Source organism: Dicentrarchus labrax, unplaced genomic scaffold, assembly GCF_905237075.1.
Source record: "Dicentrarchus labrax unplaced genomic scaffold, dlabrax2021, whole genome shotgun sequence".
NCBI classification, from domain to species: domain Eukaryota; kingdom Metazoa; phylum Chordata; class Actinopteri; family Moronidae; genus Dicentrarchus; species Dicentrarchus labrax.
In genome coordinates this window covers 18,404,564-18,423,310 of record NW_026136703.1, presented here as the reverse complement: position 1 = coordinate 18,423,310, position 18,747 = coordinate 18,404,564, and the positions used below count along the sequence as shown (strand labels likewise).

At 40.4% G+C, this 18,747-nt stretch overlaps 1 protein-coding gene across 3 annotated transcripts in view; it reads right to left on the bottom strand.

Moving 5' to 3' along the window:
* Positions 1–18,747, bottom strand: part of fndc3ba (fibronectin type III domain containing 3Ba) — a 96,653-nt gene that overhangs the window by 62,103 nt on the left and 15,803 nt on the right. For 2 of the 3 annotated variants that reach the window (XM_051396372.1, XM_051396373.1), the window contains 2 exons: positions 10,559–10,704; positions 7,213–7,288 (listed from right to left, as the gene is read on the bottom strand). In XM_051396372.1, coding sequence (XP_051252332.1) covers positions 7,213–7,288; positions 10,559–10,675 — 193 coding nt within the window. In that variant the 5' untranslated portion in view covers positions 10,676–10,704. Of the gene's footprint in view, positions 1–7,212; positions 7,289–7,798; positions 8,041–10,558; positions 10,705–18,747 lie in introns of those variants that run through there. The other variant, XM_051396374.1, reaches the window with a different exon arrangement.

Genomic DNA, 18,747 nt, shown 5'->3' with positions numbered 1-18,747 from the left:
AAAAGTGTATTTGTGTCTTCTCCCCTAGCTTGTTTAGAGCCATCTGGTTCGGTGTAAACAAAGGCCGCGAGACTTTCCACCATATTTCTCTCAACCAGCTATTTCAACTTACATCAAAGGGCTATGAGTGTAGAAGTGCACACTCCGGCAAAAGGCTAGACAAAGAGAACCTCAGCGTACTTGTATAGTGGTGCAGGGAAACCAGCAAGAGGAATATAGGCATCGTCCATCCGACTGAGATGAACATGGAGGCAGGGAGAATCTGAGACAAACTGAGACAAACGAAGTGAGACGGAAATAGAGAAAGGGACAGAAAGGCTGAATGATAGAGAAATACAGGCTGAGAGGAATTGACAGAGATGCTTGGGAGGGAAGAAAAACACATTTGCTCAGTTCCTCCCACAGCAAGAGAAGAAGATGCAAGGTGGTGTTAATCACAAACAATTAATCTGAATTGACGTCAGTTACTGATCAGACACTAAATGCATGATTTGCATCTGTATTTATCAATTGGCTTTCATCTACAACTAATTATATAAAAATCCCAGATCATGATGATGCCTCAAAATGTGTGGAAACAATTTAGTGGCCTAGTCATGAAAATAGCCCACATTGCAACTCTAGTCACTTCTGGCTGATACCCAGTGATTGATTGCTGCACTATCACAGTGTTGAAATGATGCCAATGATGACATTTACTATGACGACAGCAAGAATACTGTACTTTGTGATACAAGCAACTTCTGTAAAATAAATATTTTGTCATCGTTCAGACCTATATTCGGCACATGTCCAAGTTTAACTATGTAGTCAATAAGAAAACAATACAATTTCTAAAGAAATTGAATAACATTCCACTCGAGTTGCTGGCAATATTAGTTTATCAGCATCAGTAATTTGACAAAACTGTCTTGCAATACCGGACAATCTGAGATTTGCCACATAGTTGTGCAACAAGCTGGAGATAATAAATAATTTTGTAACGCGGAGAGAGCTTTTTAAAAACATTGAAAATGGATCTGCCATGCAACATTACATGGTACAACAGTGCGCATGCTATCGCCATGTCACCACTCTAAAGACTTTGGATTGGTTAGGCTTTTTAAAACTCTTTAATTGTTTCCACCCAGATTTAGTTATGAAAGCTAGGAGAAAGTCCTCTCTATTGAGTGAAGTGTTTAGAGTTTGGCTTGTGATTCTGGTGGTGTGGTTTCAATGCAGCATCCAGTTACTAACACATTTTCAATGGGGAGTAATGATAAAAGACTTCCACCTGCGGTGCTCTTGTGTACCCTTCATCTAATCCAGTCTGAGCAGTAATAAGGTAAATGGAATGTCCTTAATGACAGCAGGCCTGATCGATTTCAGGAGTGTGGAAATATGAAATAAGAGAATTAGGACGTACCCACAGTGGGAGAGCGAGTAACAAAGAGGGTAACACAAAGAAGGAGAGCAAACAAACAACACACATCTGCTGCTAAAATACAAAGCAGACCCTGACATGATTCACGCTCTGCTCTGTCCAGATGACACACATGCAATGAAACATGTGCACACAGCTGGTGCAGAGACCACGTCACTGAGGTCACACTGGCAGTGTCCACCGTAACTATTGTTTGTAAGAGAACAGCATAGGCTGACCGGACTGCAACAGAGCAAAGGATTATATTTCCTATTATGCCACTGCAGTAATGCAGGATTGGGCCTTATCATGGATCCATTCTGCATTAACAGTCTGTTCATTAAAAACAGAAAGTTACTGTTACTGTAAACAATTCAGTTTAATACTGAATATTTTCTATGTTCTAATAAGGTTAATTATCCATAAGAAAATAGCCTGTAGGAAATATTTTCTTTGTTTCTGTTTTCATTTTATGATTATTACTCATTTTGTAACCAATGAAACTGAAATAAAATGGAAAAACTAAAAGTTTGATTAATGTTTTTCAAGATGCTTGAAGGCAAGCAATATTCAGTTGGATGCAATCTGCAACTTCACCACCAGATGCTACTAAATTCTACACTCTGACAAAGGTTTCCATGCAAACAAAATGTGTTTATCACTAAGACATTGAGTCTATGGTTAACTACCAACATTATCTTTTTTTCTTTTTGACGGAAAAAGGAATCTGGTAAATAAACAAAAAATAAAAAATAAAATAAGTTATAAAAGATAAGACATAAAACGTAGAAGGGGGTCACTACACTTTCTTTACAACCTGGACCATTCTACTCAGACCATCTGAGCACAAAATCCATTTTCTCTTGAATGCAGTCTATTTTTCCCAGCATTGATTTCAGGAAAACCCTTTAGTCCTTAGATAGTGAGTCAGTTTTTCCATGGAGTATATTTCCTCCACAATGTCCAACCACTGTCCTAGACTTGGAAGGTCACATTTCAACCAGCACCTGGTGATGGCCTTTTTACAAGCGAGGATCAGTATTTTGAAGAGGTAGATATCCTTCTGGATTATGTCATTAGGTATCAGTCCAAGGTACACAATCCAGGGGTCCCTGGGAATCTAGTAACCTAAAATATCCTCATGGTTCTGCAGAACACTGTCCAGAAATGTTTGTCCAGAAGACATGGAAGTGATTGGCATTCATTTACCTGCACTGCCTCCAGCATTGCTCCTGATTGCCCAGTTGTTTATTCTTTATGTTGGGCATAAGAAAAAAGGATTAAGTTCTTGCAACCAAATTCCCTCCATCTCTTAGAGCTTGTGGGAAGTTGTTGCATTCTACACATGGGACGCCAACCTCTGTCCGACTGTTTTCTCCCTTTAGGTCTATATATTGTTTAGCTCCTTCTAGCCTCTCCATGTAGCTTGATTCTCCAGGGAGCACCAACAGACCAAGTATCTCATTTGGGAAGCATAATAGTATTCTCTGAGGTTTGGAAGTGTGTTGCGATATCCTGTGATTTATACTCTATATATTTACCTGTATGATTATTAACTAGAATAGCAATATGTATACTTGTGCTTGCATTGATTATGCTTACATTGATAAAGGGCTGTTAAGGGAATACTAATAACAGAAATAAAGTAATGAATATTAGGTTTGTATGATGTGTTATAGAATTGTAACTGACTAATGAATATGAATAGCAGACACAGTATAAGGGAGAAGAGTGTGGGTAGTTGCAGATATAACATGACATTCTTTGGGAGAGATAGCGGTAAAGACAGCCTCCGAGGTCAGTATCAGGAGCTCGTAAAACAATGATGGAACACAAGACGGACTCCTTCCAGTCGTGAGAAACAACTCCATATCTGGAAGAGAGAGCACGAAGTGTACGCATAGGTTTGAATAATATGTGTGTAGGTTTAGACTTCATGTCATTGAATGTCAGAAAAAGAGGCCGTTTTTCCCTTCGATGAGTTCCAGGTTGTGGTGATCCCATCGACACCATCCCATCAACACCATCCTTGGAGACAAAATACCAAGAGGACAAGGGGTGGAGATTCTACCATCTTGTGCTATGTGTGTTATCTGCAAAAATATAAGAACTAATGTTAGGAACAAGAGGTGGCTCAGACTTCGTGAACTGGCAGACCTTGTGCATGTCAGGTTGATCGTAGTTGAACCCAGAGCTCTGTTCCTTTTGTACAATATACTGGTGTTAAGAATAAAGCTGATTCTTGAGTAAACTAAATCTTCTCATATTGCTTCATTAAATGGACACGCGAGGAATGAGTGTCTGAAATACAGAGATTCCTCAACAAGTGCTAGGCCTCCCTTTTCTTTGTCAATTTCTTAAATTTTACCTTTGGCCTTGCTCCTGCCCAGATAAACCGGGATACCGACATTATCTTAATTAAGAGAGACATTAATGAGAACATCCTGTAAGGCTGCATTATATTGTAAGAGTCAAACCAATCAGCTGCTGACATTCCTTAATCTCAACCAAGGCCACAAAGTACAAGTACTCCACAGGAGACTTGTGGTTGCTGCCACCCATGCTTAATGATGTCACATCCTCCCTGGCAGGGCACAGCTTCCTGCTCTTCACCCTCTGGCCTCATCATCCCTCATAAAAGACCAACAAAGAGCAAACAACACAGTAAACCAACACAGCCTTGTAAAACACACATAGACACAGATGCACACACACACACACACACACACACACACACACACACACACACAGTATTAACACACTCACATTCCATAGCAGGGTGCTCTAACACACCCTCTAGAGTCTTGTCCTTTGATGTGAGTGTGGGAAAGCTCAGGGGAATGGTCTTCGTGGGGGAGGGAGAGAGAAAGGGAAGGGACAGGAGGGAGAAGAGTAGATACATGAGAGCAACATGGTGAGACGGTGAGAGATACACTGGGAGCGGGATGGGAGTAGAGTCGGGGGTGGGTGGGAGGGTCAGTGGAAGTTGACCCCCGGAGCACCGAGAGGTCAGTCTGTTTAAACAGGGGATGGAAGCGGTAGACACTCACACACACAGTGCATGCTAATTAACAGACTGGTACAGGAAAGGATTTTTAGATCAGATACAGTGATTTGCTGCTAAAAAGTAGCACAAATAAACACCCATAAAGTAGTAGAAGCAAAATAACACAGCCAGACTCAGGAAAAAAGCATTGAATAAGAGAGAGAGAGAGAGAGCAGGTAAAGCATATCACATAACTGACAGATATACTGAAAACAACCAAAAGCACTTTTCTATATTTCAGAGCAAACATGAATTATTTGAATGTGCACCGTGCAGCTCTAAAAAGGATTTTATATGCCCTGAGGTTATGGAATTTGTTGGGTATAATAAAATTATATGTAAACTTTCAGTCCAAATAAAAGAGCGTAATCCAGCCAGTAGCATTTAGCGGTGGTGTGGCTAATGAGCAGTACTTAACGTCAGTCCAACAAATACAATCACCTCTTTGCTGTTCCAGGTTTACTTTAAGGTAGAGGGAGACAGATGAGGAGAAGTGTAAAAGAGGGAACGAGGATGGAGTCTAGAGGAAAAGAAGTGAAGAGAAGACGAAGACTGAAGGTTCATATGAAAGAATGTCTTTTGGCTGCTGTGTCGACGTCTCCAGGCTGGTTCTGCCTTGGCTGAGTGTGTATGTGCATGCATCTTTGCATGCACGCACCGCAGTGCAGCAGCTAAACAGAGGTTACTTTATATAAAAGCTGGTTCCTGGTTGTGCCCTGAGGTCTCTGTAATCTCGCTCTCTGTCACACACACTTGCACATAAGCACGCCAAAGTGCAAACACACAACTACACAAGCATGCGCAAACCCGGAGCTCTGAGGTCTCAGTAATCACACCGAGTCTCTTGTCTAAAGACCGACTCGATTCGCCTTCAAAACACACTGCCACACTCCACCTCTCATTAAACCCAGTGACCTCCTCCAGAGAGAGAGACAGAGAGAGAAGAGAGAGCAAGAGTTTGTGTGTTTGTGTGTGTGTGTGGCCCTCCACATTAATAATATGTGCATTCAAACATGACCCCAAGCCCTCAGCCACCTGCCCAATCAACTGTCGTCGACTGTAGTAAAAGGTACTAAAAAAAAAATGCAGACACATACACACTGTGCCTTCTATGCTAAATTTTGCATGCAAGTGCACAAATGCACCCACACAAATAAACAGACAATCGCCAGAGCCCAACTACGTCAATACTGTGTCTTTTTGCAAATCAGTGTCTGGTATCCTGTTCATCTTTTCCCTGTGTGCAGTAAACCGTTCTTTCATCCATCTTTTATCCATCTATCCACGAGTCACTGATCCAAATCTCTAAATTTCTTTGTCAACTCTATCTGCACATCTTAGAAACAATACATGATAGGTTGGACGGATGCAATCTGGCATTATCTGTGCCTCTGAGGCCCGCCTGAGTCGATCCCTCCGATTTCAGGGAAAAATTGAATTACACAGTGGGCAGAGAAAAGGAGGCGGCTGTAATTAGTTACAACATAGAGTACGGGGTGGTGGTGGGTTTTTTTCTGGAAAGTTGAGAGGGGTGTCCATGTCTAAGCCAAAACTGATCTCACTCAAAGAAAATCATCACACAAAAGGGCAAAGAAGGAGTGAGAGAAGAAGAAGCGAGAGAAAGACAGAGGGAGAGAGATTGAGAAGAAAACAAAGGCGCTCTTTCAACGTTTCAGAGTAACAGCTTACTCTGGTGACATCATCAAAGTGAGACACGAGTTGGGGAATTCCCGTGTTACTGCCACCTCCATTCTTCTTTAAGAGCCCATAAGTGGCTTACATTTCCAGGCTTTTCATGTACTAATATCAGATGCAGCCAGAGAGTGAGACCATGGTTGCTCACTCTGTCAATGACTATGCTTTCAACTAGTGTTTTTAATTTGAAGATAACACACTTTAATGCAAGCATTTCCCCCCTCACTTCCTTTTCCTCACCGTTACTGCTGCATCATTGCCTGCACTCCTTAAATACCACAATGGAAAAATGTGTAACATTTCGGAGGATCTATTAGCATGGGAATGGAATATAATATTCATATGTTTGTTTTCATTTGTGTATAATCACTTGAAAATAAGAATAGTTGTGTTTTCGTTAGCTTACAATAAGCCATTTTTCCATACGGGGAAAGCGGGTCCTCTTCCACCGAGGCCACCATGTTGAACTGCCATGTTTCTACAGTGGCCCAGAATGGACAAACCAAACACTGGTTCTAGACTTGGCCTTTTGTGGCCACCGCAGTTTTTTCTACATACTTGGAAGAAGAGGGTGAGGCAAGTGTTTGCAATCTGCAATTACACCACTAAATCCTACACACTAGTCCTTTAATGAGTATTCTGGAGTTTTTGTTTTCACCAAGGTCAATCAAACATTACTGCTGATTTGAAAGGCAAACACTGGTATAAAGAAGGCTGATTTTAAAAAGTAATATTACTGCTGTATGGTAATGCAGTTGAGAGAATGGATGATATAGTGCCTTCATGTGCTGGAGGAAAGTTACAAAATCCTAGCCAGCTCCTCAACTTTGCTGAGTAATGATGATGGATGTCATTAAATGGATAATTTAGTAGTTTCTTGCATTAAAAGCTTTCCAGTTTCGACAAAAGCACATAAAAGCCCCATTGTGCTTTGTCAAAATTTGAAATATACTTTTAAGACTATTTTTTCTCCTGTATCACCACAGAACAAAGAAAGTTATATTCCCCTCAAAGTGACGCATGGCCACAGTGGTAATATGACTATATAATAACGTATGATGAGACTGACCCTGGATGCATTGCAGTGAGCCGTCCTCTGCCCGGATGGTAAACGTCTCCCCCGGGTTCACCTGCACCAGGATCACCTGTTCAAACACACACAAACAAAAATCCCACAGTTAACAAGCACAAATCAGATTAACTGAGGGTGGCAATAGGAAAAATCACTGTCACACATAATGCCATAAACATACATTCATCTTAAACCATCACAAAACAGGACAGACTCTCTGCTTGGCAGCCAATAGGCTTGCAGAGGTGACATAACACACAGTAATCATCGGATCCCAGAGTAGGGCGGACACAGAGAGTTCACACACATATGAATGAGGTATTAGATAAGCTAATGGTGAGACAATGCTGCCGTCTCACACACCCCCTGATCTGAGAAAAGCCTTTCTCTTTTAACCACACTGACTGGCAGGAAACCACTGAAACCAGTACACACAAATACTACACACGTAGTGATGCATATATCACAGCTGTGCCACACACACACACACACACACACACAAAGAAGCCAAAATATATGACACTGTTCGGATTTCCAAGTGTTTCTGCTGAATATGCCGGAAGGGAGTATGCATGCACCTTACCGTCATATTCTCCGCATACAGATTGTTGAGAGTGTACACATGGCTGTAGACATGAAACAGGTGACCCTCCATTACACACACATGTATTCACACACACATGCATGCACACACACACAGCACAGCCTCGTCTATGCTCTACAGGTGTGCCGTCGTAAAATCCTCATATCCTGCGTTCCTCCTGTAGTGTCTGCATGCTCTCCCATCTCAGTGCTAACCTGCTCCTCTCCCTCAGACACACACACACACACACACACACACACACACACACACACACACACACACTTCCTGCTCTGTCTGCTGCAGCGGCTGCTGTTGCTATGGGAACCCCAGCATAGTACAGGGCGACCCATGTTTCCCAAGGACTGAGAAAACCCCCATATCAGACCATGTGGGTGGATGCGTGTGGAGTGACTGTGTATATGTGCTTGTGTTATGTATATATCTATCAAACCCAAGATCATAGTATGTGTAAAATGTGCAAAGTCATGCACGTTTCAACATATTTGTTATGTTTTGAATCTTTAATCACTGAAGCTGTAATTATCCATTCAGCTAATGGTTTGACACGTTCGAAAAAACCTTTAACTTTAAGTTAGAATAAAAACTGTGACTGTGAATAACTGTGGTTTTGAGTATGAACACTTCTAGATTTTGGTGCAAAATGAACTTACAGCAGATAAACTTTTTCTTCTTTTAAAGCAGATCCTTGCCTTCATTCATGTATAAACAAGTTTGTTTGTATAAACATGTTTTGTCAAGTCACATAAAGAGCAAAAACACGATTTTTATTTAAGCATCTTCTGAGAAACAGATTTTTTTTTCTAGTTGACATTTTTAATTAGTGGGGCTGCCCCCTAATAGTCGACTTAACTTTCAACGCACTTTTAGTGAGTCTGATAGTCGCAGAAAAACAAAAACAACGTCAAACTAGCATATGAGCAGGTCGAAAATTTTCAGGAGAGAGATGAAACAGAGGAAGAGAAGCAAGTTTGTAACAAGTTCATTTGTAAGTAACTGTTAACTTTATACATCATCCATCATACGTATTCTACAAGCTCCTCGCGAGACTGTGTGATGTTATACTGCGGTTCAATACATTAAATGTTCAGTCTCCTTGCTGGTTGTTCTGACACTATTTAGATTAATTACCGCTGTTAAATATATATATATACTTTAAAACATTTTTTATCATAAACGTGCACGACTAGTCGACTTTTGACTTTATTTAATGACAACTAGTGGACTAGGAAAATATTAAGTCGGGGGCAGCCCTATTATTAACCTATTAACATTTTCAGGCAGTTGAGAGCTATTAAAAGTTTATAGAGAGCCAAACTAAAACCAAAACATCCAAGTTCTGTTCCAGAAGTAAAAACTCCTAAAAAGTTAGTTTTTTTTATTATTATTTCCAGATTAGTAAGAATCCAGCCATGCAGCTTATTCCATTTGTTCACAAATGGATCGTAAATCTTTAAAAAAAAAAAAAAAAGATAATAAAAGGGCCAACAAAGTAACCACCAGATAGTGCAAAATTAAACCTCTTACTGGCTACACTGTCGCATCTTATCATTTAGCCACCCATATTCCAGCTTTGGCTAGCTTAGATGTGATGGCAGTCCATTGGCTCTGTATAATATTTTCACCATATTGCATATCCCTTCACTAAATATTGTAGAATGATATACATATGCAGCCAAACAATGTATCTGATGCTGCCTTTGCTTTGCATCAAAGGAAGACACAGACACACATAAACACAAACATAAACAGGTGTGGGCAGGTAGACACAGATAGTCAGACAGGAAAGCTGAGAGACAAGCAAGCAGACAAACACAAACACAGAAGTATGTATTCAGACTCAACACAGACACTCGTGTGCCCACACAGACACTGAAAGGGAAAAAGAAACACACACAGTGTAAGGCAGACCAAGAAACAAACAAATACACACAAACATGGACACACGCATGCAGAGTCAAATCTATATAATCATCGGTGTGATTCCACACTGGGAACCGAGTTTAAACTGCAGGGTGTTACAATAAAAAGAGCTCCTAACTGCTGTGTGTTACAGCCAAAACCCTTCCTAACTGTTATGTGTCGCAGCCAAAACACTCCCACCATGCTTCCTCTGGGCTATGAGGGAACAGGCCGGGGATGATACATAAACATCATCATCAACATCTCTCATCTACCCAAAGCACATGGTGTAAAAATGTATCAGTGACAACGGGATTAGACCCAGGTCAATTAACTGTGATGCCTTCAATTACAGTTTGTTTCTTTTCGTCTGTGCAGAGCTCGGGTGGGGATTTATACTTTGAAGGTGATCCAGTTGGCTCAGCAGCTTTTGATAAGATCAGTCAGTCTCAGAAAAGTAGTTGAATCTTTTTCCAAAGTAATTTAAGCTAAGGCCCAGGATCCATCAATAGAGCCAGTTATATGCAGTCTCTAGGACTGAATGATGTGATTGTATGTGCCTGCATGCCAGTGTTCATTCTTGTTCCTGTTATATGACAAATGCTTTACGGTAACCGCTGTTTATTACCTGTGGCAACAACCCATGAGCAATGTGACGAAATGACAGCAAAGAGAAGTGCCCGCAAGGCTGTTTGATGTGTATTCTTGCGTGCTACTGGTTAGTGTGAGTGTATCGCAACCCAGGAATGTTGAAAGAAGCATTTGCAAGAATAACTGAATGCAAACGTCAGACGTGTGTGCGTGTGTGTGTGTGTGTGTGTTCTTTGTGTGCGTGTTTACCTGCTGCGCTGCATCACCGTTAACCATGTGAGACATGAGAGGGACCTCCCCGTTCAGGAGGGGGGGCGGAGCCAAGTCCAGTGGAATCTGGTCTGTCATCATCATTGTGACGTACATTCATGGAGAAATTCACTGAACTGCCCTACCTGGGAAAGTACAGAGAGAGAAAGAAAGAATGAGAAACAGGTGACATCAGTATTGATCAGATATACACTCATACACAGTGACATTGTGACATTCCCATTGTGTCACCATGTAAAGTACAGAGAATAGTTTGACATGTAAAGTAAAAACCTGATTCTGTGTTTTTTCCTGTGCTGGTTTAAAGCAATCAAACAGGATTCCAGAACATCAAAAAACAAAACATCAAAAAGGAAAAAGGGAAGCGTGATCTGTACTGCCTGCTACTGTTGGTCACATGTTACATTGTTTTTCTTGACAACAATTTGATGAGAACACTGACAATACTCTCAAATATGAGCTGGAGCCAGCAGCTATTTAGAATAGCTTTGCAAAATCCACCTATCAATGTCTCTAAAGCTCACGTTTGTTTGATCCGTACAAAAACTGAGATCGAAAGAGACTAGCTGTCTCCCTAACCAGTTTTATTGCTAGGCTAAAGCTGGTGGCTAAAGCGGTCTCAATCCTCTATGTAACTCTTAGCAAGCATATAAGCTTATTTCCCAAAATGTCAAACTATTCCTTTAACTGTTGTGCAATGAAATATGAGGCCAGATTGTGCCAATCCTGCATTAGTCCAGCCTGCCAGTGTGTTTTCATCAATGTTAATTGTGCAATTTCCTCATCGACAAAACAATTTTCCACTTCATGCAAGCATGAAAACCTTTTTGCATTGTTGAGGAGCTTTTATTAAATTAGTCTGTTTCCTTTGGGTTTACTGTAGTCATGCGGTTTCCATCCCCAATTTTTCGATAAGCACTTGGATCCATACCCAGATATATTTCTAATAACAGAGGTGTACATGAAACATGACATATGTACATTGGAATATACTAGCATGTGCTTCAGAGAGGAATCTAAGGGGGTTTATTTGAACAAAAGGTGCACACAAGCAGAACAATGAGAGAGCGAGCTGGAAAGATAGAGATAATTGGCCCAGTCAACAAAAGGTTAGAAAAGACAGACTTGAACACAAGAAAATATTAATCAGAAGAGACAGAGGATATTACATTATGACAGTGTTTTTAACAGATTAACATTAGTGCTTTCCTAATATGTTGTTTTTCCTCTTATACTTTGCACAGGCATGTCAGCTTTGGTATAAAAAAAAACAACAAGTCATATCATGTCAATATAAAAGGAAAAAGATTAAAGAGGCAGTGGAAAACAGATGAGTGTAGTAGTAATTCAAAGCACTTCATCATCAACAATAGTCTTGTACAATACGGGAGGGATTATAGTGTATATCCTGTTTGAAGGATTAATAAAAAAAGAGCCATTGGATGAATAAGGTCTTAGTTTGGTAAGTGAATAGGGATAACTGCACCTGCCGGTAGCTTTGTGAACACAGCAGATTAGTATTCCATATAAAAATGTAAACACATAGCAAGAATAGGATGTCTTCTGAGGGCTTCTGGGGTCAGTTGTGTTGGCGCTTTTTGGAGAGTAATCCAAACAGCTAAATCTAGAGATGGTTTCTTTGCTTGCATAATAATAGCAGTAAAACCAAAAGCATAACTATGAAAAAAATAAAACCAACAACCAAGGCCATTCATCTTAAGTGGAAAATAACATGGCTTCAACTAATTAGCTATAGGGCAAAAACAAACAACGAAACCCTGGGCAATGTGGACCAGCCGTGCACGTGGTCCTCATCAGGGTTCTTACCAAGCTGCTGAACAGAGCTTTATCAGTCGAAATGTATGTGCTTACTCATACACTCGGCAAAAACACAACTGCTGATACATATGCTGTCTCCTGGGGGAATACACATTCATACACACATGCCAGCAGATACACAAAGAACACACACACACACACACACACACACACAGCCAGAGGTAGATTACTGAATGACGTAGGTGTTTCAATTCAACGCTGGTGAGTGAAACCACTTCGCAAGAGCTTCTGACTAATGGATATAAGTTGCTATTAGCACAGGCACACAAACCATGCATTAGGGATCTGCTTTTAATTTAAGTAAGTAAAAGAAATATCACTGATATTCATCTCTGACATACATAGATAATATGTGCACGTGCACCCACAGTGTTCCTCTGAAAACAGCTGTGTGTCATTGTGTGTCTTCTCTTTCAGCTGGTTGTCTTCTAGCACTGAGTCAAGGTCTTTGAAAGGGTTAGTAGATCACACAGCTGTGGCTCATACTGTTGCAACATAAACACACACATCACTCTATGTGTCTCTTTTGCCTTTCCGACTTTATCTCTTCATTTAATTGTTGATTTTTGTTCTTCCCCTGTCTTTAACTCTACTTCTTTCTCCATCTGAGCCCCGTTCCCAGCTCAGCCTGGCCATCCTGCCTTGAACACACACACACACACACACACACACACACATGCACAGTTGCGTCCAGGACACATCACAGACAGATGGTAACACCACTCTCCGTACTGCCAGGAAAAAGAGAAGAGCAAGACGGAGAAGAAAGGAGGGAGGAATAGAGAGGGAATAAGTAAATGAAGGATCGGCTTATATGATAAATAGGGAGCGAATGAAGAGGAAGACAGTCCAAGACATCTCTTCCAATGACCCTGTGTTCTTAAAATAACCCCTCATTTCCTGAAGAAATTCATTATATTTATACAATCATTTTTACTCATGAATACACATCAGCCTGAATCACATTAGTGTTGGTAAGGATATCAGCAGAAAGTCTTTCCTACATACAGGAAGTGAGGAATTTCAACTGGAAAATCTATTACAAGCAAACAAAATAAGGGTAATATAATGGAAGCTAATAATGTTACTGTACTTGAAAGCGAAACTGTCTACTTGTCAATAAAAGTAAGTTGTGCCATGTCTAAAGGATTAGTTCACAACAAATTTCCTCTACTTCTAGCAGTATACATCCATGCAGACATGAGTTTTCTACGGTGCTCTCAGCATTAAAATATTTAATTTTAAAAAATGAAAGAGGGTAAACCTACCCTTTAGAGAAAAAGTTTCACATTTTGTGAAATTCACTAGCTGATATTCAGATGAGAGGATCAATACCACTATCATGTCTGTACGTTTAATGTGAAGCTAAACAAAATCTGTCTACTAGCCCCAGTTATATCTGATTTGTTTAATATGTACAAAAGAAACAAGTATAAAAATGACATGTTTCAGTTCTTTTTCGAGGTTATGTGACGTACTAGTTCTTGGTTCTTGGTAAGGCAGGCTTACCGTTTCCCCCTAGCTTTCAGCCTTTATGCTAAGCTAACCATATATTGGTTGTAGCTTCATATTCACAGGACAGATATGAGTGGTATTGATCTTCTCATCTGACTCTTGAATAAGCATATTTCCCAAAATGTCAAACTATCCCTTGAATGAAGTTTAGGCCATCTACTGTACATCTACTCAGGTACTTAACCATAATCATAATATGGGTTAAGTACATCATACAACCCCACTTAAAAAAAACCTGAACTATCCCTTTATAGCAATCATAAACCAAAGTAGATAAACACAAATGTTTTGTGTTCAGCATACTGGTGTCTTGTTATGTAATTCCTTGGCATTAGCATCCTCTAAATTTAAACACTTAACCTTTCACTGCAATTTGGAGCAACTGATGTGTGAAATTGCACAGTGCAGAAGCAACTTTAAGAAACAAAAACTGGTTATCCGTTGGTCTACTGACATCTGATTTTGTGACTATTTGCCTTGTAAGGCTCAGACATGATGGAAGTTAAATGTAGGGAAAATATAGATGCACTTCTTTGTTTGGCAGCTGTTCTCTGTGGTGTGTTGCACATGTTTCCTGCAGGACCTAATGCACATATCTGGAAAATTTAATGTATCAATGAATGAATAATGACCTTTGTTTTCCAGTGGAATCATTACCAGATGGATGCTGCTGTTGATAGCTTCATACATCACCATGCACACACACACACACACACACACACACACACACACACACACACACACACACACACACACACACAAGTGGTTTCCGTTCCCCTGTGGAATGTGGGAGGAATAAGGTGTCGATTCCCAGCAGGGATAAAATGTTAAATTGAAAAATTCCATGTTGAATCCAGAAAACAATCACCCACTTGTCCGGGTATATGAATGTTTCTGTGTGTGTGTGTGTGTGTGTGTGTGTGTGTGTGTGTGTGTGTAGATGTGCACGCATGTACACGTGTCTGTGTCATTAGACAGAAAGCCCTGTGTAAGCATGGAAACTGCCTCTCTAACATAAAAGATGCATAGAGTAAAACACACACCGAGACACAGAAGCCCTAGATATTCAGGGGCAGCTCTGACCTCATAACACAACAGTCATTACTCATGCAGCCATTCATCATTCACACACACGCCCAATGACTCCAGTTTGTCCATCCTGATGAAGCATACTGGATATTCACAACCACCTAACAGACTGTCTGACTTACTTCCAGTCGAGTGCTTCACACCTCTCTCTCCCTACCATCATTCACACAGCAGTCGAAATACACACACACACACAAACACACACACACACACACACACACACACACACACACACACACACACACACACACACACACACACACACACACACACAACAACACAGACACAGACACTTGTGCAACCTCCAAGCAGCCAAAATCTATTGAGACTGGTATTACTTGCTCCAATTAAATTTGGTCTTGGAAACTAGTCTTGTATTTTTCATATTTAGCAAAAATAAATTCATATTACCTTAACAATACTCATAGAAAATTCAAATGATCTTACATGCTCTTATCAATGTGTACTTCTTTTGCTGCAAACAAATTAATTATTCATAAAAACAAACAGAAACTGATCTCATTTACACTTCCTCTTCTACCTCAAACCACAGAAGTTTTGCTGATGACGTAAAGAAAATGCAACACTGTGACAGCATGCCATTTCTACCAGCACCACAGCTGATATAAGGCTAACATACATGTATTTGTTCTACTTTCCTGCACTGCCGCTGCTTTTTTAATTCTTGCAGCTGGGAAGATCAAAGTCAGTCGTGTCATGTTATCTGTCATGCAGTGCAATGGTGAATCAGTACATGACTCTTAGTTTATATCTGTCCTCTGCTGCAACTCTATGTAGTAAAAAAAAAATATGATTGGGAGTTTTAAACAAACAACTTAAAATTAAATTATTTTTAATATGAGCTCAAATTCGCAGAACAACATTTGATTTCAAAAAGCTTTTGTCTAATGCAAATTTAAAGCCTATGTTCTCCATCATACATATTAATAATTTGATGAATTATAGACCAGAGTAATTAAATGGAGTAATTTCCATGAGGAAATTGGCCTTGAAGCTTTCCCCTGCAGTTTGCCATTTGGCCCGAAAAGGTTGTTCATAATATTATTCCAACTCCTCTTCACCTTCTGCACACTTAGATATGAGTAAGAAGCACAACAAGCTATTTTTTGTAGGCTTTTTTTTTGGCATTTGTTCCTGTATGACCACAAAAAGAGATAAGCATTGATTTCAGATGCAATCTTGTTGTCCCCCCTGAAGCACTATTATAAAAAGGGACAGGCAGTGATGGAAATCTATAAAAGTTTAACTTTGAGAGCCACACAGACCTATTGCAAGAAGAGTCAGTTACAGCTGTTCCAAACAGGCAAGATAATGCTTTTCTATCAATGTGAATCCTTTCTTTTGTCTGGTCAGTATACAATACAATAATAATTATTTCTCCAAATGTTGTGTATTGACTGCAAATTCACAGTAATTGCTGTTTTGCCTTTGTCTGGTGGTATTTTAGTATTTGGATTAACAGAAGATTAATATGCCATCGCAGAACTATGCATGTGTTGACATTAAACCAACATACACAAACACTGATATGCAGAACAGCGACAGAACATTATATGTCAGAGCATTACATCTCAATTAAAACAAACATGGCTCCTCGAGAAGCTTGACCGTGGTCTTTTGGTCAACTGTAATTACACCAAAAGCAACCACTGTTTACACTCCTTGATAACAGTTTCATGTAGAAACCATAACCAGCAACACACTGTACTAATACCCACTAACAGAGAGAAAGCAGCCTCTAAGGCCTGTTATTCAGCAAAACAACTTTTCCAGGAATTTGGGAACTCTTTCAGGAACTTAAAGCTGGTTCTGATTTTGGTTCCTACCACAAAAAAACTGCCATGCAACCAAGGTACTAGTTTTCATTGGGCTGCAAAATGCTGGGGTGGAGTTTGGGCTACTGAACTTCGCTGGCTGAACATACACAAGCTTTAAGCTGCAAGAATCTTACACAACCACCATTTTTAAATACCAGCAACCATGTGCAAGACGGCATGAAAAATGCTGCTGCTTGTGATCCCTCATACTACTGACTTCACCTGGGTTCACCTAACCATCACACGTCCCAGTCAGTTCCTCCCCTTTTAACCAATATTCACAGTTCCTGAGGCACAACACGAAAGAACGCACAGATATGCACGTCAAAATTTGTTCATCTAGTTTCTGCAGTTTTTCTCGTGGCGAAGAGGTTAAATAAAATGACAGAGAAAAGAGAAAGGCGGCAGATTCAGGAGAGGATAAAGACAGCAGAGACACACAACATATTTGTATTCACACTAGCAGTTTAATTATATAAGGTATGGTGGGTTTAACTAATGTTGTCAGTCTAAGGTTATCAATTTGACCCCACTTTGTGATTTTGAGTGACGGGGATGGGGATTTAAGGTTAATTTGAGTTTACAGAAAAGAGAAATAAGAGAGAGCAGGAGTTTAAACTGAATCTGAATTTTTAAATTATATTATATTGATAATGTTTATCTCTCTAATTCTGTGGTTTAACAGGCGTGAGTATGGATCTATATTTGAAGACTGAATCTTGGTGACAAACACAGATTAACCCGGGACTGTAGTCTCATATGAATATGTCAAAAAAGAGCTGAATGCACGCTCCATAAACATCATATATTGTGTTTCCTGTAGTAACAGAGTATATAAGACACTGGTATAAGCTTTAAAGACACGTTGCCTGATTTGTAGTGTGCATGTGAATGTAGTGACACAGAAGGAGAGAGATAGCAGAGAGAGAAAGAAAGACATAAGTTTAGGTATCCTTTTCTTTATCCTGGGTGTGTTAAGCAGCGAGGAATGCTCTCAGGTGTCAGCGCTCTGAACTGAATGACTATCTATTCACTGCAGTGCACACACACACACACACACACACACACACACACACATATACACACACACAGTATACGTCAAATGCGACTGGGATTGATCCAACTTCTTTTAAACCCATCTTATCAACTGACAACTTTAATCTGTGCTGGCATTTAATACAGACAGACACATTGATGTGTGTGTATGTGAATGTGTGTGTGTGTTAGGAGAAAGGGGGGAAGCTTCTAAATATGGTGGGAAACTGCCACCAACACCACTCCCATTCAACCCCAGCTCCTTTTACAAAAGGTATTCAGTCTAGGAGAGACCTGCCTCTCTCTTTCTCACTCACCCTCTTTCTCTCTCACACACACACACATACACACACACACACAGATTGAGTAAGTACCTTTTTTACCAGAAGAGAGAGAGAGAGAGAGAGAGAGAGAGAGAGAGAGAGAGAGAGAGAGAGAGAGAGGTGGAGTGGAGAAGGGGTAGATGCAGAAAAGCAGCAGGGAGGGGGCAGGGAAAGAAGGGTGGAGAGGAAGGCAAAGAGGAATGCTGTGCTTGTGCTTACTCTAAGGGGAGCGTGAACACACACACACACACACACACACACACACACACACACACACATATATATGGGAAAGACAGAGAGGGGATTTATAAAAGATGGAACCTCTTTGGGTTCCCACGTCTGCTGGCAGCTTTCTGCACATATGCAGTCTCTCTGCGCGTGTAGGGGGGGTGCATTGAGAGGGTGAAAAGAGAGGGAGAGAGGCAAAGTGTCTGAAACAAAATTCAGAGTTTCAGCTTGCTCTTCTCTTCTATTTGCCTTCATGCATTTGCCTTGCATCTGTGTGTGCATACATTTGTGCAGCGCCTGT